The 25,194-nt window shown below is 42.0% G+C and overlaps 9 protein-coding genes across 9 annotated transcripts; 5 read left to right on the top strand and 4 right to left on the bottom strand.

Annotated features, from left to right (window-relative positions):
• Nucleotides 1-6,504: 6,504 nt before the first annotated feature.
• On the bottom strand, nt 6,505-7,141 carry BCR41DRAFT_374676 (hypothetical protein; the record flags this gene model as incomplete). Its single annotated transcript, XM_022026889.1, has 4 exons — nt 6,505-6,516; nt 6,548-6,679; nt 6,766-6,898; nt 7,113-7,141. The coding sequence occupies 4 exons, from the start codon at nt 7,139-7,141 to the stop codon at nt 6,505-6,507; spliced, it is 306 nt and encodes a 101-aa protein (XP_021876869.1).
• Nucleotides 7,142-7,267: 126 nt separating this feature from the next.
• Nucleotides 7,268-8,756, top strand: BCR41DRAFT_191041 (hypothetical protein). Its single transcript, XM_022019818.1, has 3 exons — nt 7,268-7,997; nt 8,430-8,466; nt 8,566-8,756. The coding sequence occupies exons 1-3, from the start codon at nt 7,562-7,564 to the stop codon at nt 8,603-8,605; spliced, it is 513 nt and encodes a 170-aa protein (XP_021876868.1). The 5' UTR covers nt 7,268-7,561; the 3' UTR covers nt 8,606-8,756.
• A 311-nt stretch (nt 8,757-9,067) lies between these two features.
• On the bottom strand, nt 9,068-9,593 carry BCR41DRAFT_362176 (hypothetical protein). Its single transcript, XM_022025684.1, has one exon. It carries the CDS (start codon nt 9,536-9,538, stop codon nt 9,281-9,283), a length of 258 nt encoding a protein of 85 aa, XP_021876867.1. The 5' UTR covers nt 9,539-9,593; the 3' UTR covers nt 9,068-9,280.
• A 45-nt stretch (nt 9,594-9,638) lies between these two features.
• BCR41DRAFT_362172 (hypothetical protein) lies at nt 9,639-10,484 on the top strand (the record flags this gene model as incomplete). The annotated part of the gene is made up of 1 exon (XM_022025683.1): nt 9,639-10,484. A coding segment is annotated over one exon (609 nt), but the record flags the coding sequence as incomplete, so codon positions are not given.
• An 846-nt stretch (nt 10,485-11,330) lies between these two features.
• On the top strand, nt 11,331-12,502 carry BCR41DRAFT_341690 (hypothetical protein; the record flags this gene model as incomplete). Its single annotated transcript, XM_022022254.1, has 2 exons — nt 11,331-11,945; nt 12,036-12,502. The coding sequence occupies exons 1-2, from the start codon at nt 11,570-11,572 to the stop codon at nt 12,500-12,502; spliced, it is 843 nt and encodes a 280-aa protein (XP_021876865.1). The 5' UTR covers nt 11,331-11,569.
• Nucleotides 12,503-12,895: 393 nt separating this feature from the next.
• Nucleotides 12,896-14,519, top strand: BCR41DRAFT_389768 (hypothetical protein). Its single transcript, XM_022028158.1, has 4 exons — nt 12,896-13,435; nt 13,543-13,553; nt 13,661-13,858; nt 14,014-14,519. Exons 1-4 carry the CDS (start codon nt 13,198-13,200, stop codon nt 14,044-14,046), a joined length of 480 nt encoding a protein of 159 aa, XP_021876864.1. The 5' UTR covers nt 12,896-13,197; the 3' UTR covers nt 14,047-14,519.
• A 4-nt stretch (nt 14,520-14,523) lies between these two features.
• Nucleotides 14,524-17,141, bottom strand: BCR41DRAFT_362167 (hypothetical protein). Its single transcript, XM_022025682.1, has 2 exons — nt 15,017-17,141; nt 14,524-14,901 (listed from the first exon to the last, which is right to left on the bottom strand). The coding sequence occupies exons 1-2, from the start codon at nt 16,956-16,958 to the stop codon at nt 14,537-14,539; spliced, it is 2,307 nt and encodes a 768-aa protein (XP_021876863.1). The 5' UTR covers nt 16,959-17,141; the 3' UTR covers nt 14,524-14,536.
• Nucleotides 17,142-17,956: 815 nt separating this feature from the next.
• On the bottom strand, nt 17,957-18,538 carry BCR41DRAFT_389766 (hypothetical protein; the record flags this gene model as incomplete). The annotated part of the gene is made up of 1 exon (XM_022028157.1): nt 17,957-18,538. The coding sequence occupies one exon, from the start codon at nt 18,536-18,538 to the stop codon at nt 17,957-17,959; it is 582 nt and encodes a 193-aa protein (XP_021876862.1).
• An 892-nt stretch (nt 18,539-19,430) lies between these two features.
• On the top strand, nt 19,431-21,849 carry BCR41DRAFT_327948 (alpha amylase). Its single transcript, XM_022021681.1, has 6 exons — nt 19,431-19,627; nt 19,736-19,829; nt 19,944-20,456; nt 20,629-20,757; nt 20,901-21,165; nt 21,303-21,849. Exons 1-6 carry the CDS (start codon nt 19,567-19,569, stop codon nt 21,753-21,755), a joined length of 1,515 nt encoding a protein of 504 aa, XP_021876861.1. The 5' UTR covers nt 19,431-19,566; the 3' UTR covers nt 21,756-21,849.
• The last annotated feature ends 3,345 nt before the right edge of the window (nt 21,850-25,194 follow it).

Genomic DNA, 25,194 nt, shown 5'->3' with positions numbered 1-25,194 from the left:
TTTTTAAACAGGTTTGAAAACACAATGGGAAGCAGCAGAACACCATCACGATGCCCATCACCTCGAACTGAACCGTATGAAAAGAAAGAAAGAAAAGGGGAAGCGAAGGAAGAGTCTTCAAGCACCAATGACCCTAAAATCCTCGAGCCAACCGAGCTAAAGATTTTTTGTATTGTTGATGGAGAAGCAACATCTTTTCCTGTAAATATCCCTTCTGATCGTTCAGTCGGCGAACTCAAGCAAGCCATCAAAGCAGAGAAAGCCAATGCATTTAAGGATATTGACGCTGACCAGCTCACCCTCTACAGGGTCTCTATTCCTGACGAAGACAAGACCGTCGTTGAGTCAGAAATTGTGTCGAAAGAGGCTCTCGTACCCGCGTCAAGGAAGCTTAGGGACATATTTATTTCCGAACTTCCAGAGGAAACTATCCATGTTTTTGTCAAGCCACCGCAGCGAGGTATGTATTTAGCTCTTGATGGACTGATTGTTGATATTTTCAGCTGATGAAGCTTGGTTTATATCTTAAACGGCCATGTGCATAATATCACCATTTGGTTTGTGTCTTGATAACTCAGCGTTCTTTCTAATTATTCGCCTTTGATACTTAGCTCAGAAAAGAAAACAAGATGGAGATGCTGGTGAGTGCTTTTGGCTGAGAACCTGGTTATTGATCAATTCAGAGTGATGTGCAGTGCAATAAATCAAAAATATTGACTTTGATCACTCTATCTCCTTTATCAGAGTCACCCTCTAAAAAAGCTCGTCCAAGTATAAGTAGCAGAGGTACTCTTAGGGATGCGATTACAGAAGCGGGGCTTGTAACGAAAGGGATAGTGAATGGTAGGCCTGTCCTCTCGCCTCTCAACTCGAAAGAGAGGGTCAAGCTGCTTTCGTACATGGGGGAGGAGTTTTCAGGAGATAGTATTTACTACAGCATTGTTAGCGTGGCTTGCGAGCTCCGAAATTCTGGTGGTATCAAGGGTTCCAAAATATTGACTGCCCCTGAGGGTCGTGTCTTCCCTGTTGTCGGAACAAGGCATCTTTATATCAGAGAAGAATATAAAAAGCTTTATGACCATATTACAACCTTAATCAAGACTCCTCGTACAAGATGGCGCAAGAACCGATACTTTGTCACTGGAACGCCTGGAATTGGGAAGTCAGCCTTTTTGGTCTACTTTGCCGTCCGCCTCCTTGCAGAGCATGACGAAGAGAATCCACCGATTATTGTTTTCCATGAAAAGAAGAATACCGAATGTTATGCCTACGGAGGAACAACTTGCCAACGTTATGGGGAGAGAGTAGATTTCAAACATTTTCTTGAGCAACCTGAAACGTGGTATTTAGTTGACAGTGGTAACCATCCTCAACCAGATCAAGCCAGGACGATATTTGCGGCATCACCAAAAACTCTCAATGAGCAGTACGCTGAACTCAGCAAGGAAACTACACCAATTAGCTACTATCACATGTCACTCTGGAGTTTGGACGAGCTTAAGGAATGTAGAGCCAATGTAGAGGATTATCATCCAATGGATGAAGAATTTTTGGAGGAGCTTTTTTACAAGTTGGGGGGAGTGCCAAGACAGGTTCTACAGTGTCCAGTCGATGTACTATCTGAAAAGCAAAAAGATATTAACCGCGCTAAAGACGCTGCGTTTTCCCGCGTCAATGCTGCCATTAACGCAGTCAGGAACCCAGCAGATCTTGTAGCGCTCTTTGCACGAGGAAAAGAAGCGAGTGAATTTAGTGGTCGTTTACTCCATAGAGTTCCCACTTCTGACCACCTCGGCTTCCACCTGGTATGGGCATCTCGTTGGGTCGAATCACGGATTATCGAGGAAATGAAAGATGACACTTGGCGCGATGTGTTGGCGAAACTTGTCAAACGCGGAGAGGATATAGATAAAGGCCCACTGTTTGAAGTCTATGCTCATCACTTATTTCGACGTGGTGATATTAGATTTCCCTTTAGGGATCTTCAGTCAGGCGAAACAGGATTTCTTGATTTTCCAGCAAACCCAGAAGTGGTGCATATCCGGACTTCAAATGAATTATCAGGGCTCACTCAAGCAGCTGACAAGTTGTTTGTACCATCTATAACCACCTTTCCGTGCATTGATTTTGCATTGGGGCCCAACAAGCTATTTCAGGTCACAGTATCAGAGAAGCATCCGATCAAGCAAGCACCATTCAAGGAGATAATTGAATATATTACTGGACCCTGCTTGAAGGGAGACCAATCAAAGTCGAAGGGAAGTGACGATACCATTTTCCTCTATTTTGCGGTGCCAGGAAACATATATGATAATTTTAAAGTTCAGAACTTTCTTACCTCCAAAGATACGGTCGTCAAGAATCCATATGTATGCTTAAAACATGTAAGACAGCGTGTCATAAAAATCGACATCGAAGCTGCATATTCAGGAGGAGCAGCCGGTACGAATCTGAAGAATTAAATCGAATACCAATCAAGTGGATGAAATTTTGTCTTTTTTAAAAAAAGCATTATACCCGTTCCTTGAGAATTTTTTACAATGGTTCATTCTTTATGAATGAAGCCATCATTATCCACTTACCTTTTAGACGAATAGATAGAGCGGTTTAATCCGTCCTCCCTTCTACTGGGGCATATAGAACTTTATAAAGCTGTGATCATTATGCGATCTTGTGTGCAAGAAAGGGCAGGATTTTGTGATACTATTATCAAAGAGTTTTGTAAAAACGGATAGAGATGAAGAATCCTGTGGAGAACCCAGTGAGAGTCTGATGATGAGACCCAAAACCATATTATTATCACCAGGACAGCTGGCATAGGAAATTATCCTTTCTCATATGCTTTGTCATCTGGATGCTTGCCACTTGCGAAAGACCTATCAATTATCATCATCCAGGGCGCCAAAACGTTTACCGGGAGCTAGGATGACAGCTCCACTCTAAAGACATAAATGTCGTTTTAGCCCCATGGTGCGTGCACGGGATGGCAACCTGTGACCAATGAGATCATATTAGTTGTATGTTCGGCCAATTCAGTGTCAGTATGTGAAGACGGTGCGTCTTGAATCTCTAGGCGTCCAGGGACATGGAATAAAAAAACATCAAGAATGTGGCCAAGGCTGCCACGCGATTGACCAAATATCGCACGAGTGTCTTGAAGTATGTCCGGACTTTTGCTTGATTATCCCATCTAGGAAACGATACTGCACTCTTGAACCTCAAGTCATCGAGAACTTCTCGATATTCCTTGAAGCTTTGCCAGTTCTCTTAACCCAAGCAGGATCATAAATACAAAAGCCTATCCCGCAAGGAACTATGCAAATTCGTGGTAAATCCTCTGATAAGCCCTCCAATCCATGAAAGAATGCTGATAATATTGGTCGCTTAGTGTCGTTGTTGTTAATACACTGGTATTTAGCCTCCCCTCCCCATATCCTGCGCCTCGTTCAAAACAACCAAAAACATAGAGTTGCTTTGATGCCGCTCCGAAAGGACTCTGATTAGATTGTCGAACCAATCTTGCAGGAGCTTGTCAAGGCAATTAAAGCCAACTCCACCAAGTAATTCTGCTACTTTTGTGAAGAGTGCTAGGAATAAATCTGTCCTGGATGGAACCGAGCTTCCTCAATGAACTTCTCCAAGGACCTGTGGACACACTTGCAATAGCATCCATTGGCTAGGCGTCATTCTACCTTCGGACAAGTAAAAAGGGTAAATTGATGAGCATCAAATATAAAACATAAAGGCACTTTTGCTTACGTTCTTCAAGGGGTATACGAAAACCAAACTGCGATTAACCGCCTATGAACGCAAGACACAGAACATTTGGTGAGATTATAAACAAGCGTGGATATCCCAGACATCAAGGACCTTTTCCTCCTAATCTCCCATCCGTCTAGCATGGCTCCCAAGGTAATTAATGTGAGAGGGAATGATTCTGGCGAGATTGATGCCCTCAACAGCATGTAGCATTAATATATCGAGAACTATGAATATACTGACGACACAATCCAATATTGTATCACATTTTACCGGTCAAGCGCGTGGCAGCCTTGGCCACATTCTTGATGTTTTTTTATTCCATGTCCCTGGACGCCTAGAGATTCAAGACGCGCCGCCTTCACATACTGACACTGAATTGGCCGAACATATAACAAATATGATCTCATTGATCACAGGTTGCCATCCCGTGTACGCACCATGGGGCTAAAACGACATTTATGTCTTTAGAGCGGAGCTGTCATCCTAGCTCCTGGTTAAACGTTCTGGCGCCTTGGATGATGATAATTGATGGGTCTTCCGCAAGTGGCAAGCATCCAGATGACAAAGCATACGAGAAAGGATAATTTCCTATGCCAGCTGTCCTGGTGATAATAATATGGTTTTGGGTCTCATCATCAGACTCTCACTGGGCTCTCCACAGGATTCTTCATCTCTATCCGTTTTTACAAAACTCTTTGATAATAGTATCACAAAAATCTGCCCTTTCTTGCACACAAGATCGCATGATGATCACAGGAAGCTTTATAAAGTTCTATATACCCCAGTAGAAGGGAGGACGGGTTAAACCGCTCTATCTATTCGTCTAAAAGGTAAGTGGATGATGATGGCTTCATTCATAAAGAATGAACCATTGTAAAAAATCCTCAAGGAACAGGTATAGTGCTTTTCTTTTACAGGACGAATTTTCATCCACTTGATTGGTATTCGATTTAATTCTTCAGATTCGTACCGGCTGCTCCTCCTGAATATGCAGCTTCGATGTCGATTTTTATGACACGCTGTCTTACATGTTTCAAGTATCCAGGTATTGCCTTGGCATCCTGATTATCGTTAATAACAAACTTCTGAACCTTAAAATTATCATATATGTAACCTGGTACCACAAAATAGAGGAAAATAGTATCATCACTTCCCTTCAACTTTGATCGGTTTCCCTTCGAGCAGGGTCCGGTAATATATTCAATTATCTCCTTGAATGGTGCTTGCTTGATCGGATGATCCTCTGATACTGTGACCTGAAATAGCTTGTTGGGTCCCAATGCAAAATCAATGCACGCAAAGTTGGGTGTAGATGGTAGAAACAAGTTGTCTGTTGTTTTGGAGAACGTTGAAAAATCTGCTATAGTCCTGGTAAATAATCCTTCCGAGTCCCTCGGAAGGTCAAAGAGTCCTGTTTCGTCTGATTGAAGATCCTTAAATGGAAACCTAAATCCACCACATCGAATTAAATAGTGAACGTAGAGTTCAAACGAAGGACCTTTTTCTATTTCACTGCCAGCTTTGACAAGTCGCTTCAACACGTCGATCCAAGTCTGATCTCGTAACTTCATGATGATCCGCGATCGAACATAAGGAGATGCCCATACCAGGTGGAAGTCGAGGTGGTCAGAAGTGGGGACTCTATGGAGTAAACAACTACCCGCTTCATCTCCTTCTCTAAAGAGGGTTGAAAGATTTCTTGGGAGCCAGGGTACGCCAATGGCATCATTGACACACTGAAACGCAGAGTCTCTAGCACCCTTAATATCTCCTTGATTCTTGAATAGTTCTTTGGCTGGAGCCTGTAGGACCTGTCTTGGCACTCCCCCCAACTTGTAAAAAAGCTCCTCCAAAAATTCTTCATCCACTGGATGAAAAAACTTTACATTGGCTCTACATTCCTTAAGCTCGTCCAAACTAGTACAATCGTATCAGTGTTACTTGGCGTCACAGACGATGATTATTGGTCTTTAAGATCTTTGAGATATAGAGATATAGAAGCCTAGCTATGGAAGTAGAAGTTGGCTTTGACTATATATAGTCAACATTAGTAATAAAGAGAAAGCAGAGGCAGAGATGCCGAGCATTTACTGAATTATTAAAGTACATGGCCGCTTTGCGAGACAAGATCAGACAAATAAAGTTAATCTGTCAACTGTTCGTGGTATTAAGCGTGTCTTTAGGGATGATGCAGAAGGTTCTCTGAGAATTGAATGAGAATGAGAATGGCAATGGCAATGGTAATGGTAATGGCAATGGTAATGGTAGTGCGAAAAGAGAAGAAGCCTGTTATGCATGCAGATGATTGTGGATTTTTTTAAGCCTGCATGCTTTCTCTTCAGGTTGGCGCTGTTTGTGCAATAGGTTTGTGCTGTTTTCAGAACAGGTTCGCGCTGTTTTAGAAAAGGTTTGTGCTGTTTCAGAACAGGTTCATGCTGTTTCACAACAGGTTCATGCTGTTTCACAACAGGTTCGCGCTGTTTGGGCAATCAGCTTGTGCTGTTTGGGCAATCAGCTTGTGCTGTTTGGGCAATAGGTTTGTGCTCGTTTTCTTCCAGCACGTGCTGGAAACCAAAACATCACGCCCTTTCTCTTCAGGCTCAGATCTCTGGATTCAGGATCAATTTTATAGTGCTTTGCGGCTTGAACAACAACAATATTATTAAGTCCATTCTCAATACGCGCGTCTTCAAAGACTAGAGTTAACGTACAAATGTCCAGCTTTTTCTTTATTATATGCTCTCAAGCAATGAACTAGACTTTATAATATAATTGCAACACTTACCTCGAAATCAAATTCATGGCCAGCCAGGATATCTACTTGATCATTGTCCCCTTTTTCTCCATCGTCATCTTCTCTTTCTTCACTGTCATCCTCTCTATCCTTCCCAGAGTTTGACGCGTCAAGGGCTTTTCTCTAAAGCATAATTATTGCTTAGATATCATCAAGGAAAGCATTGATACAGAAAATTATTATTATATATATATTATTCGTGTTTGAACACTTAGAATATCTTCAAATCCACCGATCAATATCTTTTCAATTTGATTGATGGCGAGAACATCATCGATAGGAGCATCAGTAACAGCTTCTTGTCCTTGGAATGAGGTATTAGACACAGTGCTCCTATTCGAACTGAAATTTTGTCAATTATGATGTTTCAGATTAAAAAAATAAATATCAATTGACAAAATTTCAGTTCGAATAGGAGCACTGATTAGACATGTTCATAGTGGGATGAATGTAAGGTGAAGAGTGGATGTGCACACTTTCGATTGTGTGGTGAAAACAAGAGAGTTAAAGAGACGAATAGTGTTTGTGTATTTAAATAATACATGTTACGTCACACTTGGGGGCCAATTCAATCTTTAATCGCATGGCGTCTTGTGCAACAAGAAAAAAAAATTTCTCACAGACACACACAGCATAGCCCAACCTTGAAATAAAGGAACAGATTTATCAATTGTCGCTCCTTTCTTTAACTTGCTTCACTTCATTTTTGCACTCTCCTCTTCCTTTTCTTCCTTTATCCTCTTTTCACTTTTTTCTTATTTCCCCCCAGTTTTGCTCCCATCAATTTTGCTCTTTTATTTATTCCAAGCCTTCATTCATTGCCTTTCCTTTCCTTTCCTTTCCTTTTTTTTTTCTTTTTTTCTTTTCCTCCCTCAACTTCATCTCTAGACAATTTTGAACCATCCTGCTACTGAATTATCATCCTTTAGCATTTTTATCAACCTTTCCCTATTTTCTGTCCTCCATCTATTTACGCCCTTGTTTTTAAACAGGTTTGAAAACACAATGGGAAGCAGCAGAACACCATCACGATGCCCATCACCTCGAACTGAACCGTATGAAAAGAAAGAAAGAAAAGGGGAAGCGAAGGAAGAGTCTTCAAGCACCAATGACCCTAAAATCCTCGAGCCAACCGAGCTAAAGATTTTTTGTATTGTTGATGGAGAAGCAACATCTTTTCCTGTAAATATCCCTTCTGATCGTTCAGTCGGCGAACTCAAGCAAGCCATCAAAGCAGAGAAAGCCAATGCATTTAAGGATATTGACGCTGACCAGCTCACCCTCTACAGGGTCTCTATTCCTGACGAAGACAAGACCGTCGTTGAGTCAGAAATTGTGTCGAAAGAGGCTCTCGTACCCGCGTCAAGGAAGCTTAGGGACATATTTATTTCCGAACTTCCAGAGGAAACTATCCATGTTTTTGTCAAGCCACCGCAGCGAGGTATGTATTTAGCTCTTGATGGACTGATGATATTTCGATTGTTCAATTGATGAAGTTATCTCATCACGGTCACGTGTATCCCTCCCTTTTTTATGTTGTTGAGATGAATCTCGGCAACACTATTTAACTGGGGCGACTTTGGATTTCATCTCTATAAAAGAATTTGAAAAGTCGCCCCTCCATGCTCCGTGCACATCCTCAGACTCTCACTGTTGTCTGAGAACACAGTTTTCATTTTTATTTTTATTTTTATTTGACCTATTTACATTGATGCATTTGTTAGTTTTTCTGATTGAATCTGTTTCGCGTTTCGCACACATGCTCTGACTCTCCATTAGCTGGCGTTCATATCTCATTGACAGCAATATATTCTTTGATCTGATCAAAATGCTAACATTTCTGCCATTGCCGCGCTCTCTTATCTTTCTAGAGTCATCGGAACAGATTCTCAAGAGAAAAATGGACGAAGGTAATAATTTGTTTTTTGCTGTATAAATAGATTGACTTGATGACTGGCTATATGTTATGGTACTAACCAACTGTGTATGTGTACGATGATCATAATTAGATCCACGGTATATTTCACCTTCAAAGAAGATGCGCATTGAGGGAGGGTGGAGAGAATACAGGGCTTCTGATGGTAAAATGGTCACGTTACCACCCTCTTGGATCGCAATGCTGGAGAATCCTGAAGACCCGCCCGATGCACGTAATAAGTTTAATCATCTGAAAAGCGATAATCAGCTTGGTGATCAAGTTCACATTCCATCCTTGGGCCTCACACCGAAAGAATTTGAGGAATATAATTCGGGATTTATAATTACGGATCAGATGCTAGAATTGTGGAAGGAGATTAGTGCTGAACAAAGGTTTTCATTTCGGCGAGTCCTTTCTGGTCCTATGGGGGTTGGCAAGTCATATCTATCCTATTTCCTTGCTGCAAAAGGATATGCGAAAGGGTGGCTTACCCTTTATATACCAGATGCCGCGATATTAAATGAAAGTTCGGATACAAAATCGGCAAAGGCACTGTTAAGGCGCTTCTTCGCTTTCAACAGGGATATCTTGACGGCATCTGATCTGGAAAGTCTCCTCGACTTTTCTGAAGTTATAGATTGCTCAATTGTGGCTGCTCGCGCAGTATTCGACCTATTCAAACAGAAGGAGCGCAAAACACTGTTCATTATCGACGAACATGGAGAGTTATTCCGAAAAGAGCCGTATGTGCCGGATAAATACCCGTTCCTGAAGCATCTAATGAACCTTAATCTATGGCAGTCTCATTACAAAGGATCTAGAGTGATATTTACAGGAACAGCCCATGCCAAATATGAATTGCAGATTATGGAAGACAGTGCTCGAGCTATCTTATTGTACTTTGTTGGCCCACTATCCGAGACAGTGTTTTCAAAATGGTTGGAGGTCCACCTGAACCAACCCGATATTGTCCAGGATGTAATGAGGATTACAAACCGTGTGCCGCGAGAGTTTATGCGCCTCATTCGATCAATTAAGGAAAGACCACTCACAAGAGATAGCATTGATGGGTATGTAGCTCAGAGAACAAGCGAGCTTCGCCCTGTAGTTTGGGATTACTACGAAGCTCTCAGCGATGAATCGAAGAAGGAGTTCGCTAAAAGCCTTGCAACAGTCTTCCTTGGCAACAACTCGGAGAGTGGTGATTTTGAATGGGATTTCCGTGACCTAGGGCTTATCTATCGTCTCAACAAGAACCGCGGAGCCATAAACTATGTCTTGTGCCTCCCAGCGCAGAAAGCACTCTTTCAGGCGTTTACAAACATACCTCATCATGAGCATATTCTGAGGCAAGTTAGTCTTGGAGAGGTAGGTGATGATTTTAAGTTGACACTGTTGGTCCGGTTTTTGACTTTAACCAAGCTAATCGTTCTCAGAGCAACAAACCTTGTCGGCAAGGATCCAACGCAGATTATAATGGACTTTAAGGATCATGGGACAATCCATCAAAACATGACTTCTCTTGGACGTGGCTATGGACATGTACTGAGCCATTGTCATTCGAGTTATCCTCGCTTTGATTTCATACTCGACACAATGTTTATCCAGGTGTCCATAAGTGATTTCTGCGACCACGAGCAGAAACAAACTAAGCAGATCCAGAACGCTTTTGATAAGAGAGATTCCAACGGCAAAAATCAGATTGAAAGATATTTGGACGAAGTATTTGGAGGCAATCATTCCGCCTTAATTGACGATGGACATTTTGTTGTCAAAAAGGATGGAGAGCCAGTAACTGGATTTAAAATAGTTTACATGCGTGGTTCCCCTGGTACACCAAACCACACTGGATTAATCAGAAAGTACAAAGATCTTCTTCATGTCAGCTTCGACGAGCTCAATGAGAAACTTTTTAGAAATATCCCAACTTAGAATTTTCGCCACAGTATACAGCAATAATATAGTTCTTAATCCTATAAAAAGGCTTGTCATAGAAATTTAATAATACGGTTCTTTATTTTTGAGATGTATCACGGCTAAAATATTTAACTGGGGGACGACTTTGGATTTCATCTCTATAAAAGAATTTGAAAAGTCGCCCCCATGGTCCGTGCACGCCACAGAGAGGTCACTTGCTTGTTAAGGCGACTGTTCGATGCTTGTTGGTTTTCCAAATCTGCTTTGATTTCACCATAATTTAGCGGAATTGATTAGCATCTCCTGAATAGCTGCCATCCAAAGGGACTAACTTCGAATGGACAGGATTTACTGTGTTTGTTCAAAACAATAAAGCTTGACTGAAAGTCTGCTAATCCTCAAACTATGAGGCAAATAATGCCTCTGAACGCTTCAATAGGATTATGGCGAGCTTTTGGGGTGCAGAAAAGACAAGATTGTCTCTTTTGAGCAATGAAGGATATAGGATTTGTTCCTTGGAGACACACTTTTTTGAAACCACGCTTGTTGCTAGTAAAAACACAAATGGTTCCCGTTTTCCGCATGCTTTCAGCGCTTCCACAAACCAAGAGCTGTGATGTATCCATTGAATGTTATATGTTTGTCGAAGTATTGACTCATCCCTTGCAAAAGTTCAGGTGTATGCTAGGAATATTGTTTAAGGGACGTAGAGTAGTCAATGGCATGTGGTGGTGTTCAGGTGTTTATACAGTATCAGATGGAGTCCGAACAGTCGCCATATTCGGATGAATTGTAAATTGAAGTGAATATTTGAATAGGTAAGATGAAAATAAAGTGAATAATATAGAGGAGTTGTAATAAAGCGCTTTATATCCAATAGCTTGCAAAGAGTATATCTGTATGAGCGCTGTTTCTGAGGAATATGTACGCCTTGTTGAGGCTCAGTGGAGGTTCATGCAAGAGGAGTGGCCAGCTATAAAGAAAGCCAAGTTTCATCGCACAGAGATGAAAGAGACATCTGACGTAACACACGTCAAGTCAATGGTGCTTGACCGTCTAGGATTCATCCCTACGTTCTTTTTTCTGACACAAGTATTTGGGGTGCGTGACTATGGTAGCCCATATCGTAATGTCGAAAAGGGTCTGCCGCTCCTGTATGCGCTGATCACAGGAGATTCATGGTCTACAATGTAGACGGACATGACACAAGAGCCAGCTACATCGGTGCTGACAAGCCAAGTCTCTACTCTTATAAACTCAAGAAGTCGGGTTTTCGTATTCAAGTGTGTTCAGACATGAACAATATCATACTGTTTGCATCCAAGCCAGCTCCTTGTCGAGATTTCAATGATGGGACCATGCTTGTGAAGATGAACATTGCATCGCACATACACAAGCTAGACTGTATTGCTCTTGACGGTGGCTACAGTGGGTTCGTTAGACAACTTGTCGAACCATCAAATGCACTGTCCTACGAGAACTTCTGTTATCCTGTGCGCAAGACTAGAGGGATCGCCATGACAGACCAAGAGTTACATTACAATAAAGCGTTTGGTGGGTTTCGGTCACGCATCGAAGGGTGCTTTGGAGACATGCAATCCACCTTCTCCAAGTTCACACACGACGCTCCCATCCGTTTCTCAGACGCAAAGACGTTTGATCTCCAATTCAAGCTTTGTTGCCTGCTTATGAATATCAAGAGAGTCGTGTCAATCCATAATATCCCCACTCAGACGCACCACACATTCTGGATGCAAGATGCGCTTGACTTTCCAGACAATAATGAGTATCAGGTTGCTTATGAGAAGCTCCCCAACATCAAAGTTAAACTAAATCATGGTCGAAGTCTTTTAGAATTACAAGAAGCGTTCCTATCTGTAGCTAGTTCGCAGCCTAACATACTAGACACTGCAGATGAGACTATGGCAGAGACAGCGCAGGAGGGATACGAGGTTGCTAGGATTTTAGACCATCGCGGAGAAGGTGAGGACATGGAGTTTCTGGTTCAATGGGAAGGCTTCGATATCTCTGAGGCAACATGGGTGGCTCTACAGCATTCCAACTACAAACAGTGCATCCAAGACTACTGGAGAACGAAAATCAGCTTCTAGAGACCGATTGCACGTACTTTCAAAAACCATCATGACGCGCACAGACCATGGGGGCGACTTTCCAAATTCTTTTATAGAGATGAAATCCAAAGTCGTCCCCGGTTAAATATTAATCCATGACTTTTCAAAAAGAATACAATATCGTAATCTGCTCAAGTCCTCCATTGTATTCATTTAGTTCCATCATTGAAGAAACCTTCCCAGTTCTTCCCTACTTCCCTCATGTATTTTATATGATAGCTTGTGGCTTTCTTGTTAATTCCAACTATATGAATACCAAGAACCTCATTCAAGACAGAGTTGACAAAGTTCTGCCGGTTTCTGAAGTTCCAGTTGCTATGAGATGGGTACGGGAATGGAAGTTGTGTGCAAATATTCCGCATGTTTGACGATAGCGATTCCCATTGCTCATCCAGGCTTGATTTGAGAGCTCTACATTTGGGATCAAATGGAGAGTCATAACCACAGGCAAAGAAGATGTCTTTTGCATACTTTAGTTTGGTATACTTTGATTGGTGTAGTCTATGTAGTATGGCGCCAGTGTCCCTCCTTTCTTGATCTTTCCCGAGAGGATATATGTACCCTTTATTTATTGTTATCTTTACCTGTTTTTCTTTTCCTTCTTTTCTTTTCTTTTCTACATTACCCTTCAATAGGTGGCATGTTTCACTATCCCAGAGAACAAGATCTGTTGGATGTATATAATCCAGCTGCCAGCAAACAACTTTGATAACGAACGCTTTAGGAATTCGGAATGGGGACCTGAAGCGGCTGCTTCCTTGTGTGAGAAGATCCGTCATATCAAAGCCCCCTTTGGCTTAACAATGGGTGATTTGATCGATAAAACTTCAAAGGACACGATCTCCAAAGTCATGTTGGAGGAAAAGCTTTTTGAAACTTGGTATCATGGACGCACTGTGCTTATTGGAGATGGTAAAAAATAGTAAAAGTATGCAATTATGTAGAAAAAAAAAAAAAAAAAAGAAAGTAAGCTGATGCTGATAGATCTTCTTCCTTCCTTCGTTCAACAACACATTTAGCTTGCCACAAGGTAAAAGCCACGAGCTTGTCTCCTAAGCAAACCGCATCATTTAAAAAGCATCAATGCACCTTAACACGGAGTTTTTTTTTTTTTTTTTTTTTTTTTTTAATGAACAGATGCTTCCAAGCGCTGGTCAAGGCGCAATCAATGCTATGCAAGACGCTACTGTCCTCGCCAACTGTATCAACGACATAAAGTCCCTCACTCGCTCCAATATCACAGCTGCCCTCAAGGATTATCAAGATCAACGCTTTCAATATGCAAAGACTCAATTCGAAACCAGCAAGCGTTTCGCTGTTATCATGGGTGGACAGGTATGTCCAATCAATAGATTCATTTGGTTCTTCCATCTTTATGAGAAGAGAAAGACAAAAACATGGATTATAAACCCTTTTATTTTTTTTATTTTTTATTTTTTATTTTTTATTTTTTATTTTTTATTTTTTATTTTATTTTTTATTTTAATTAGACATGGCCAGACGCTGTCGTAAAATTGTGCTGAGTTACATGCCAAAGTACTTGAACCAAAGACGTCAAGACAAAACTTGCGCTTACAGACCTCAAGCCAACTTTCTGAAACAGGTCCCTGTAAGGGGTACTATCCCAGTCCTTCCACAGGTGCCTTCAAAACGATATTCTTTCAGCGCTAGTTCCATGTGAACAAAAAACAAAGCTCACAGCTGGTTTATTATTATTATTATTGTTATTATTATATATTTTTTCAAACAAATGATCGATATATATATATATTTCTTTTATTATGTACACAATGATTTCTTCGTCGTTAATTGCGATGGATGGTTAAGTGTTCCATTTATACTACGGGGAAAGAAGAGGCACAGTTTGCATGCTGGTGTGAGTAAAATGCAAGATAAAGGATAAAGGATAAAGGAAAAAAAATAAAAAACTCAAACTGTGGTAGTAGCGTAGTTTTCTTTTCTTTTCTTTTTTTTTTTTTTTCTTTTTTTTTTTTTTTTTTTTTTTTTTCTTTTTTAATCATGAATGGCTTTGATGGCGTTGGCAACAGCGGCAAGTCCAAGAACGGTCCATGACATGATTGTTCCAAGTTCACGACCAGAGGTATGGACTCCATCAACAACTCCCAATTGCACAAGAACATCATTCAACAAGCCACCCTGAAGTACTTGTGAAGTCACCAAACCAACAAAGAGGGTGTGCAAGGCAACGCGAGAAAATCCACCAAGTTCCAAGAGGATAAGAAGAATCAGAGAAACAGGGACAACAGAGGTGAATTGAGTCAGGACATTTCCAAACAAGTTGCGCTCAGTCTCAAACAGATCTTCGGCACTGGGCTTGCTCTTGAACTTTTCAATCCTCGCAACATGATCGCCATTTTCTAAATAATACCCATTAAAGTTTGTTTTGTTGTGTCACATTAGTATCATGTAGAATTATTTGTATAATTTAAAAAAAGAAAAAAAGCGCATCAACCATGGAATATGCAAACTTACGGAGATTGTGTTTCTCAGATTCAGTCGTGACAACTGTAACGGTTGTTCGGCTGGGATCCGCCAAACGAGTAAGACGTCGGCTACGCCAGATGCGTTGCGCCAAGAAGATAAAGTACAAAGACAAGACAGCACCATAGACAGAGCTAGCCGACATCTCACCACGATCATTTTGATCAAACCAATGACCGCGAACATTTCCTACAAGCTTGTAGTACTGATCCTGAGCTTGATGGAACTTTGATGATGCAATGGGAGTGGCTGAGCTCCAGATTGAACTGGCCGAGGCAGTGGCGTGTTCATAACCATGACGAGCCTTATCAGAAGCAGCGTAGTACTTGTTCGAAGCAGATCTCTGGACCTCATCAATAACACTCTTGGCATCATCAGTGGCCTGGTTAATAGCAGATGACACCGATTTGGAAGCATGTCCAGAGACAGACTCGGCGGATTTGGATGCCTGAGCCGATAGTGAGGCGCCAGACTTGGAGGCATGGTGAATAACAGAAGAGCCGGACTTTGAGACATGATGAGAGGCTGAGGAAGCCGACTTGGAGGCAATGTGGGCAGCGTGCTCGAGCTTAGCCTTGAGGTGAGCTGTGTCACGGTTGAAGGCCTCAATGGCATGATGATAAGCGTTCTTGGGAGCAGACTTGATCTTGGTCTCGGTCTCCTTAACGGTCTGAGAGAACGATTCAGTGGCATCATGGATGGCTTTGCGGAGTCTAGACTTGTCAGCCTGATCTTTAGTGGCTTGGTAAGCCTCATGGATGTTATTTCGGGCGACAGTGAGGGATCGCTGCAGGTTATTGATGAGTGAGTTGTAAATCTCAGCACGAGCGTTCTTGATGCTCTTGATCGTATTCTTGAATGCGTGCTCATACTGATCCTTAAAGTCACCAGCATTGTCAACAATAGAGTTCCACTGTGAAGTCAACCAGGAGTCAGTCTGTTCTTCATAGTACTTGGCCTCATTCAGCTTGGCCTTTGTCTTATCAAAGAACTCGTCCAGTTCCTCAATAGCACCATGCTCATTACGTAAGACACGATCCAGGAGGTTGTGGTATTGGTCCTTTACAGGCTTCAGGATCGAGTCGAAGGATGTGAGCGAAGGAGCGTTCTGGATCTTGCTTTCAGCCTGATGGAACAAACCGGTCAAGGTATCATGAACTTTGTCTTTGGTCAGCTGTTTCTTGGGCAGGGCCTTGATGGACTGATGACGGTGATCATGTCGATTGGGGTGCTCCCAAACCTCCCTGCAGTCCCAGGCAGAGGGCTCGTGGCGTGAGAACCAGTACTGCGAACTTGGTGCGCAACCGTACTTTGGAGGATTGTATGCCAGGGAATTGACGGCGGACTTGAAGCGGTCCCACTTTTGGTGCGTGATATCAGCTGCTTGGTCCTTAATATTGCCCACTTCACGCTCAGTCGTATCGAGAGCCTGGAACCATTTTGACTTTGCCTTTTCATGAGCCTCCTCATGAATGCGTTCTGCGTTAGCAAGAGCTTCTCTGTACTTTTTCTCAGCAGCCTCATATGCCTCGCGCGCCTCCTTTTTGTAACCTAGAAAAGCCCATTTGGCCTCTGCAGCAGCCTCGTCGCGAGCCTTCCTGGCTTCGAGGACCGCCTGTTTAGCAGCCTCGTCTGCATCCTGAGTAAGGGATTTCCAGTAATCATAGGCGCGTTTGAGGACGCTGTTGTGTTTAAGCAAAGATGGGTCGTGGTGGATTTCATGGTCCTCCTCAGTGTCGTCATCATCTTCGGTATGAGCAGGGAACCAGTAATCACGGAAAGTCCTGCGGACATTTTCGACGATACCATGAGATTCATCTTCATGACCCTCGAGGATCTCTTCATGCTCAGACACGATGGTGGTTGTTCGAGTAAGGATAGTGGTGGTTACTCCGTCCTTGACGGTATGTGTACTGATGGTATGTGCTCCCATAGTCAATGGTGTGAATAACTAATATGGTTGAAAAAAGAATCTAGTATTTAACGGGTTTGTTTGTAGTAACAGAAAGGACGGACGTCGAATCAAGCAAACGAGCAAGAAGAGAAAAAGTGTGGTTGATAGGAGATAAAAGGTAAAAAATGAAGGAAGAATAAAAGGAAACAAAGGGAAAGAAAAAGAACCAGAAAGAAAAAGAAAAAAGAGAGGGCGTGGTAAATATGAGTTTGTTTTATATGCATCTACCACACAAATGCGCTTGGGGCACCTTTTGTGCTGTTGTCATTGAATCAGAGACAAGCAGTCCATCAGAGACAATTCAAGCAGAAAAAGAATTTCGTCTTGCATCATCTCCATCACTTGAGTTAATAATGATGAAATCATCATTTATAAAAAATTTTAATGCTCTCATACACTGGTCATTTTATAAAAAAAACCAAGCCATCACACTCACTTTTGTTTTATACAAACACTAGCCCCAACCAGAAATTGGATCCCTGACTTGGACTTGGACCTGGACCTGGACCTGAATCTGAACCTGAACTTGACTTGGATCTGAATATCATGGGCATTTTTACTTTTTTTACTTTAACTATAGACTTTTTTTTTATATGGACCATCATCTCTACCCATGGGGTTGATGTTCGGATATTCATAGGCTTGTCCACTAAAGAGCCCTTGGTCCTTTGGTACATTCTAGACTAAAAAGGGATCACGACACTTTAAACAGATATCAATAAAGTATATAATATAACATTATGGATACGCATAATGTTCTAGGACTCTTTTTGTTTGTTTAATGGTGCCGTCATCATGCGATGAACATGTGGTGGCGACAAGGAGCTTAAAAAATGAATCAAACTAAAAAAATAAAAAAATAAAAAAATAAAAAAATAAAAAAGGCACGACATTCACTTTTATGGATATCGTCACGACGTTTGCATTTTTATTTTCAATTCCATGACAAACTTGGCTAGATTAAAGATTTCTTTTTTTTACAACATTGTCGAGAAATAGACCATTGCAGCAGTAACAGCAACGACAGTGTACATCACCGTCATCCCAGCTACGAGCTGTCCCTCTTGATAGGCCTTCAAAGACGTGGCAGATGATGTCGATGTCGGAGTAGAAGTCGATGTGTGTGTGACGGTCTTGGTGACGGTCGTGATTGTCGTAGTCGAATCAATAGGACCCATACTACTGCAATAGGCACTCAGACTAGCCTGTGAGGGCGGGTTGTCGCTTCCGAGCATCAACGTCAGTTGATTGGTCTCTCTGAAACACTCCACACACATGTCATAAACACTCAAGAATGTGCCTGTGCATTGGCATTCTGCCAAGGTCTTGTTCGAAATAGGGACCGTGGACGAACGAACAATCGAGTCTAGGATCTTCTTGCATGCCTCGGTGGAAAACGCAGGCTTGCAGGTGTTACAAGCTAATGAACTTGTTGGAAACCGGACCTGGACTCCATTTTCTGGCTGTGGGCGAACTGGGATCGGTAAAATGACACTTGCGAGTAAAAAAATTGAGACACTCAAAAGCATCGAGCGAGGTGTTGACAAAAAGGACATCATGATTTTTTTTATTTTTATTTTTATTATCGGAGGGTACAGTGCGTTAGTTGTTGTCAAAACAAGTCTTGGACGTTCTGAAAAAAAAAAAAAAAAAAAAAAAAAAAAAAGTGAGCAGTTTTGTTTCTTTTTTCTTCTTTTTCCCATTTATAGCTCTTTGCAGATCCCCAATCTTCTCGGTGTGTTGTTAGAACAATCAGTGCTCACAGCCGATGAAAATGATTTTAGCACCGGCAATCATCCACATTGATCAAGGAAGGAAGCAGATCAAAAAGTCTTTTTTTTTATCTCTTTTTTGTCTATGGATTTTGGTGCCGATCAGTAGAAATATCCAATCCACAACATCCATGTCAGTCCTTTTGAAATGATCACCAGTGTACAATGAATAATGATGACAAGAGAGAGAGAGAGAGAGAGAGAGAGAGAGAGAGAGAGAGAGAGAGAGAGAGAGAGAGAGAGAAAAGAAAGAAAAAGTGGTGCGCGGTCGTGTTTAACATGCAATTGTTCATATTGTAAATACAATTGAATGCTCACTTTTTACTGATTGTTGATGCATAAAAGGTTGATTCATTGGCATTGGCCCATTCTCACTCGAGTTGACTACTGTACCTTACTCTGCTTACATGAAAATGTTTATTTTCTCCACTTTCTCCCCCCTTTCCCGTTAGACTAAAAAAAAATAAAAATATGCACAAAGCGTTCCATCTCAAGCAATTTGAGATGAGATAAACAAATAAACAAAACAAACAAATAAAAAATGAATATTTCCCGCCTCTCAGGGTTCTTTCTCCATCCAACCATCCATCGCGGTGGGAATGAAAAGAGGGAGAAGGAATTGCAAAGGTGACCTTTTTTTTTATTTTTTTCCTTCTTCACATAAAGCTGTTCAGTCTTCCCCCCTCTTTCTTTGTTCCCCCTTCTCTTCCTCAAGCACATTCAACAGCCGTTTCCATTTCAAGCCGATTATTGGAGATTCAGTAACACAACCGTTTCCAACCCCAAGCATCCTTTAACAAAAAACTTGATCAGCAATGTCGCGCGACAACCAAAATGTCACCATGTTTCAGTTCTTTGAGTGGTACACACCAGCAGGTTAGCCCAACATAAGCTGTCGTTGAGCATTTCTTTCACATAGTTATTATTATTTTGCTCCATGTAACATACACTTACGGTGGCGTCAATCGGTACTTGATGATATAGATAAAAAGCATTGGAATCGTCTCAGGGAACAGGCCGAATATCTAAATTCAATTGGCCTCTCCAGCATCTGGATCCCCCCTCCCATGAAGGGAACGTACGTACAGACAGAAACATATTGTGATGACAGGCCCCGATGAAATGATGAATGAACCTCAACTCAGCCTGACTAACTTTTTTTTCTTTTTTTTGTTAAAAAAACTTATCCTAGTTCCGAATTTGATGTCGGTTACGCGCCCTATGACCTCTGGGATTTCGGAGAATTTGAACATCATGGTGTGGTTCCGACGAAATATGGGACCAAGGATGAATTAAAAGCAGCGATCGAGGAATGTCACAAACATGGGATGAAGATTTATCTCGACGCAGTTCTGAATCATAAAGCAGGAGGGGACGAAACCGAGGTCTTCAAAGCCGCTGTAGTCGCCAGTGATGATCGAAATCGAGAGATTGAACCTGCTCATGATATTGAGGCCTATACCAAATTCACATTCCCAGGACGAGGCAAGAAATACTCTGATTTCGAATGGCATTTCTATCATTTCACCGCAACCGATTGGGATTCACGGGCTCAGCGGAAGGCTGTCTTTCAGATCAAGGGGGACCATAAGGATTTTGCAGATGATGTGGATCATGAGAAGGGTAATTTCGATTATTTGATGTGTAATGATATTGATTACAAGCATCCGGATGTTGTTCGTGAGACTGAGAAATGGGCCGTCTGGTAATTTGGATTTTTTTATTTTTTTATTTTATTGAAAATGATCATGCAAACCAGTTGCTTTTTATACTGATATTTGTGTCTTCAACAACTTTGTCTTTCTCTCTCTCTCTCTCTCTCTCTCTCTCTTTCACACATTTCTTATGACTTCTTTAATCGATGTATTCAACCATAGGTGTGTTAATGAATTCGGGATTGACGGCTTCAGGATTGACGCGCTTAAACATGTGTCCACAGGGTTCATTTCGCATCTTTTGGATTATATTCGCAAGAACACAGACAGAAAGGATTTCTTTGGAGTTGGGTAAAGCATTTTTTGTTCTTACAGCAGGTGGGACAAAAAATTATTTGTTTGTAATCAATTGTCCAATGATCCCTAACCAACTCTGTTGAATGCAAAATGCAAAAACAAATAAAATATTGTACTGAACATAAAAAAAAAAATAGGGAGTACTGGAAAGACGATGTGGACGATTTGGACAGGACCCTTGATACCAATGGCGGGATTCATCTGTTTGATGTTCCTTTGCATTTCAATTTCATGCAGGCTAGTAAACAGGGACCTTCCTTTGATATGCGTTCCATCTTTGACGAAACCTTGGTCAGAGTCGCTCCCAAATGTACAGTCACCTTCATTGACAACCATGACACTCAACCATTCCAGAGTCTAGAGAGTTATGTCGAACCCTGGTTTAAACCCTTGGCTGCCGCTGTAAAGTCCTCATCCTAATCCTATTTCCTTTCACTTTGTGTATTGTTGTTTGTTGTTATTGTTGCTTTGCTTGCCTTTGCTCTTGAAACTATCTCATTCATATTCATTCCTTTTTATTTTGTATTCGCAAAATATAGTTGATCTGCCTCAGATTCGATGGTTTCCCATGTCTCTTCTATGGTGACTTTTATGGCATCGAGGCCAAATCTCCTAATGAGCCTCATACTGCAATCCCAGGCCATAAAGCCATGTTGACCCGTATCTTAACAGCCCGTCGGGATTATGCTTATGGTTCACAGCAGGATTACTTTGATCATGGCAATTGTATTGGCTGGGTCCGATATGGGGATGAACATCATCCAAGGGGCCTAGCCGTCTTGATGTCTAATTCGGAAGCTGGTTATAAATACATGGATGTTGGAGGGCCTAGTAAAGGTGGCCAAGTCTGGGTGGATATGATGGGTTATTGGCAACAGCCCGTAACGATTAATAAAGAAGGATGGGGTAAATTCCAGTGCCATGCTGGGAGCGTTAGTATCTGGGTGGAGAAAGAGGAGGGTAAAGAATGGTCCACAGTTCAGGAATCTTAGAAACAAAGAAAAAGGACGGGCCACAACCAACATTCACATTCACATGAACAATTCTTTTCTCCTTCGCCACATTATTTGAAGTGTCAAGTCGCCCCTCTATATTTATAGAGATCTCTCTTTTTTTTTTTTTTTTTTTTTTCAAACATCACCCATCTCTGCCTGCCTTTTATACCACTTGACTTCTTTAGACCACCCATACACCTCTTATTTTCAAGTATTACATTGTAAGTTTCCTATAGCATCGCTACTAGCTGAATATCTTGCCGATGGAATCCCATTTGTCTAACGGCTGACCATTGTTTTGTAAATAACGATAGAAATAAATACTGTAAAAAGAAAAGAAAAGAAAAGAAAAGAAAAGATGAGGTGGTTGCAAAACATGCCAAGGCGAGATCAACTCCCACCTCAGAAAGCTTTAGATCTTGCCACCATCTACTTGGAACAGGCACACAAAACAAAGGATCCTGTTCTCGCTTTGGAGATATGTTTGGATGCTGAGAATGTTCTTTATCGAATACAACAATCCGATCAAAAGCTGCTTGTCAAGGCCTCAACAGGCAATGCAGACAATGCAAACAAAGTGCTATGCAAGGCAATCACTGCAACTCTGAATGACGTTGGTGAATTTTTTGACAATCTCGGTCATCCAGATCACTCTAAAAGAGGTTACAAGTATGCAGCCAAATGGGGTCATGCTCAACAAGCCAACCCAGCTCCAGACAATTCTCATACACACTGTCGAGCCAGCAACACTGTCAAAGATGACAATGAAGGTAGTGGTAATGACGATAATGATGATGGCGATAGCGGCAGCAAAAGTCAAAGTAACAGCAGAACTGTTCAAGGAAGCGTTAGCACTACTACCAGTAGCAAAGTCGGCAGTATCAACAATACACTAAAGACCCTCATGATCCACAGCTCTGCAACTATCCCAAAAGAAATATTCAGTCATGATGCGCCACAGGTGGTCTTCAAGTACAGCCTTCCTCACCCAGATACTCATTTGAACAATACACAGCAGCTTGCATATTGTCTTGACTTGCTTCCTACTGCTCCCATTCCAAGAAAAGACCTCAGTAAGCAGGAGCAAGAATGGTCCTTGGCCACATGGAATGATCATGATGAGCAACAACGGCTTCGCAACCTGGCATCTGATGTGATTAGTATGTTCATCCATGACAATATCAAGTCTGAGGCCACTGTTGCTGAGGTTATGATGCTGGCACCGGTTCTCGACTATGACCAATACAAGACACTACTCATGGGTCTAGTCAATGGATTCAGGCATAGCATCATGCTGGAGACTCATTTACTCGAAGGCTTATCACAGCTGATGCAGGATGCTCCTCTTGGATACCTCGACTCTGATGATCTAGTCCGCATTCTCAATACCCTCAGCTCTCGCCTACAAGGTACACACGAACAGTCTGGCAGTCACATCTATCAACTGTGTGTTACAGTCTCACATGTGCTTGATGCCATGGTCAATAATCAAGTCAAGGGTCTGAAACGAGAACAACTCCATGAGCCACTGTCAGCCTACTTAAAGGGACTGAAAGATAGCTCGGATCCTTATTTGGTCTATCATGCAGCCTATGCTTCACAAGCTCTATTGTATATCCTAAACGATGAAAGTACAATCCAAGCCATGCTTCGACGTACATCAGCAGTGGCTCGAGGAGTGTTTGGAGCAGTGAGCGCAATCAGGGATTGGGATCTCAATGCCTTTATGGATGAATTGATCAGAATCCAGAAAGGGCTTCCATCTGTGACTGATGTTATAGATAAAAGCTTACATATGTACAAAGGTACAACCTCACTTTATGCAAGTGGAGAAGCATTCAAACAGAGTATGGAAGAAGGACTCACTTTTAGTCGCAAGAGCACATGGTATCCAGCACTCCGTGGAGCTGATGAATTCCTCCATTCAGGTGAGCTCACCAAGTTCAAGACTCTTGTGTGTGAGGTACCCTGTCGACGAGATATTGCATTCCAATGGGGACTATGTCAGCGGTTAGGAGAGATTGCAGCCAGTACAGAGTGGGCCATTGGGATACGCCAAGATGCGGTTAGTTTCCTTGGAGAGATCTACAAGAATGACAGAGACTGGAGTGATCATGTCGAGATCAAGCAATGGGTCATTAATATACTAAAGAGCCTGGTCTCATCACTGAACGGAGATCTACAAGGTAAATAGATATGGAACCACATCGTCAGTTGGACTATGCAAAGCAAAGATGCTGATAGTGCACTATATACTCTACATGCGTACTTCTCTGTAGTTGTCGAGTCACTTTTGAGCGATCTTGCTACGGATGAAGATGCCAACAAACAGCAGTTATACAAGAATTGCTTCAAAGAGCCAGTAGCAAAATACCCCTTTATCACTACACCGTCCTCACCTGCTTCTCCATCATTGCTCGATCATGTACAAAATAAGCCTGATGTCGAGAAGAGTCTGCGCTTACTCAAACGACAGCGGATGGAAACTAGAGATGATCGGAGTTTTTACGTTCAACAGTATGCCAAAGCAAGTCCTCAAGCAAGTGATGATGATTCGTTCTTGCTAATGGATAAGGTGAAAGAGTTCTTGGACAGTGATCAAAAAGTATTTCTAGTTCAAGGCGATTCAGGAGCAGGCAAGTCAACATTCAATCGCACTTTGGAATCAACTCTGTGGGAAGTGTATCGAAAGAAGCATGGCAGGATACCATTGTATATCAACCTACCATCCATCGATAACCCTACAAAGGACATGGTCGCAAAGCAACTGCGGATATACGGCTTTACAGAGGCGCAGGTCAAGGAACTGAAGCTGACTCGGTCATTCATCTTGATCTGTGATGGGTACGATGAGACCATGCAGGCCAGTAACCTGAATGTCACCAACCACCTCAACCAGCCAGGCGAATGGATGTGTCAGATGGTGATCAGCTGCCGCAGTGAGTACCTAGGAAAAGACTATCGAGATCGGTTCCAGCCTATGGATCGCAATCACCAAGCAGACGCTGGATTGTTTCAAGGAGCTGTGATTGTACCATTCTCTGAGGCGCAGATCGATGAGTACATCAAGCAGTATGTCGGTGCCATGGACCTAATGTGGAGTGTGGATGACTACCAACGCGCGCTCAAAATGATTCCTAGCCTAAGGGAGCTTGTGAAGAACCCATTCATACTGTCACTCTCACTGGAAGTATTGCCGCGGATGGTTGACCCGCACCAAGATGCTTCCAAAACACAGATCAAGCGCGTCACACTGTATGACAAGTTTGTAGAGTTGTGGCTCGAACGAGGCAAGAAGCGACTAAACGAGATAATAGTATCGGGGGATAAGAAGATGTTCCGGACATTATGTGATGAAGGGTTTGCACAGAATGGGATCAGATACTTGACAGAGCTAGCAGTGGCAATCTACAAACATCAAGATGGCAATCCAGTG

Source organism: Lobosporangium transversale, assembly GCF_002105155.1.
Source record: "Lobosporangium transversale strain NRRL 3116 chromosome Unknown BCR41scaffold_53, whole genome shotgun sequence".
In the NCBI taxonomy this organism is placed as follows: domain Eukaryota; kingdom Fungi; phylum Mortierellomycota; class Mortierellomycetes; order Mortierellales; family Mortierellaceae; genus Lobosporangium; species Lobosporangium transversale.
This window is presented reverse-complemented; position numbering and strand designations above follow the sequence as displayed.

What these genes read in the sequence shown, in the direction of transcription:
- BCR41DRAFT_191041 (XM_022019818.1), top strand. Translation starts at nt 7,562, where the DNA reads ATGGGAAGCAGCAGAACACCATCACGATGCCCATCACCTCGAACTGAA. An exon ending in TGTCAAGCCACCGCAGCGAG is followed by an intron (nt 7,998 to 8,429) that starts GTATGTATTTAG and finishes ATCTTTCTAGAG; the next exon opens with TCATCGGAACAGATTCTCAA. An exon ending in CAAGAGAAAAATGGACGAAG is followed by an intron (nt 8,467 to 8,565) that starts GTAATAATTTGT and finishes GATCATAATTAG; the next exon opens with ATCCACGGTATATTTCACCT.
- BCR41DRAFT_362176 (XM_022025684.1), bottom strand. Translation starts at nt 9,538, where the DNA reads ATGCTATCTCTTGTGAGTGGTCTTTCCTTAATTGATCGAATGAGGCGC.
- BCR41DRAFT_389768 (XM_022028158.1), top strand. Translation starts at nt 13,198, where the DNA reads ATGTATATAATCCAGCTGCCAGCAAACAACTTTGATAACGAACGCTTT. An exon ending in CTGTTATCATGGGTGGACAG is followed by an intron (nt 13,859 to 14,013) that starts GTATGTCCAATC and finishes TATTTTAATTAG; the next exon opens with ACATGGCCAGACGCTGTCGT.
- BCR41DRAFT_362167 (XM_022025682.1), bottom strand. Translation starts at nt 16,958, where the DNA reads ATGGGAGCACATACCATCAGTACACATACCGTCAAGGACGGAGTAACC. An exon ending in ATCTGAGAAACACAATCTCC is followed by an intron (nt 14,902 to 15,016) that starts GTAAGTTTGCAT and finishes GGTATTATTTAG; the next exon opens with AAAATGGCGATCATGTTGCG.
- BCR41DRAFT_327948 (XM_022021681.1), top strand. Translation starts at nt 19,567, where the DNA reads ATGTCGCGCGACAACCAAAATGTCACCATGTTTCAGTTCTTTGAGTGG. An exon ending in CCCCCTCCCATGAAGGGAAC is followed by an intron (nt 19,830 to 19,943) that starts GTACGTACAGAC and finishes AACTTATCCTAG; the next exon opens with TTCCGAATTTGATGTCGGTT. An exon ending in AAGGATTTCTTTGGAGTTGG is followed by an intron (nt 20,758 to 20,900) that starts GTAAAGCATTTT and finishes AAAAAAAAATAG; the next exon opens with GGAGTACTGGAAAGACGATG.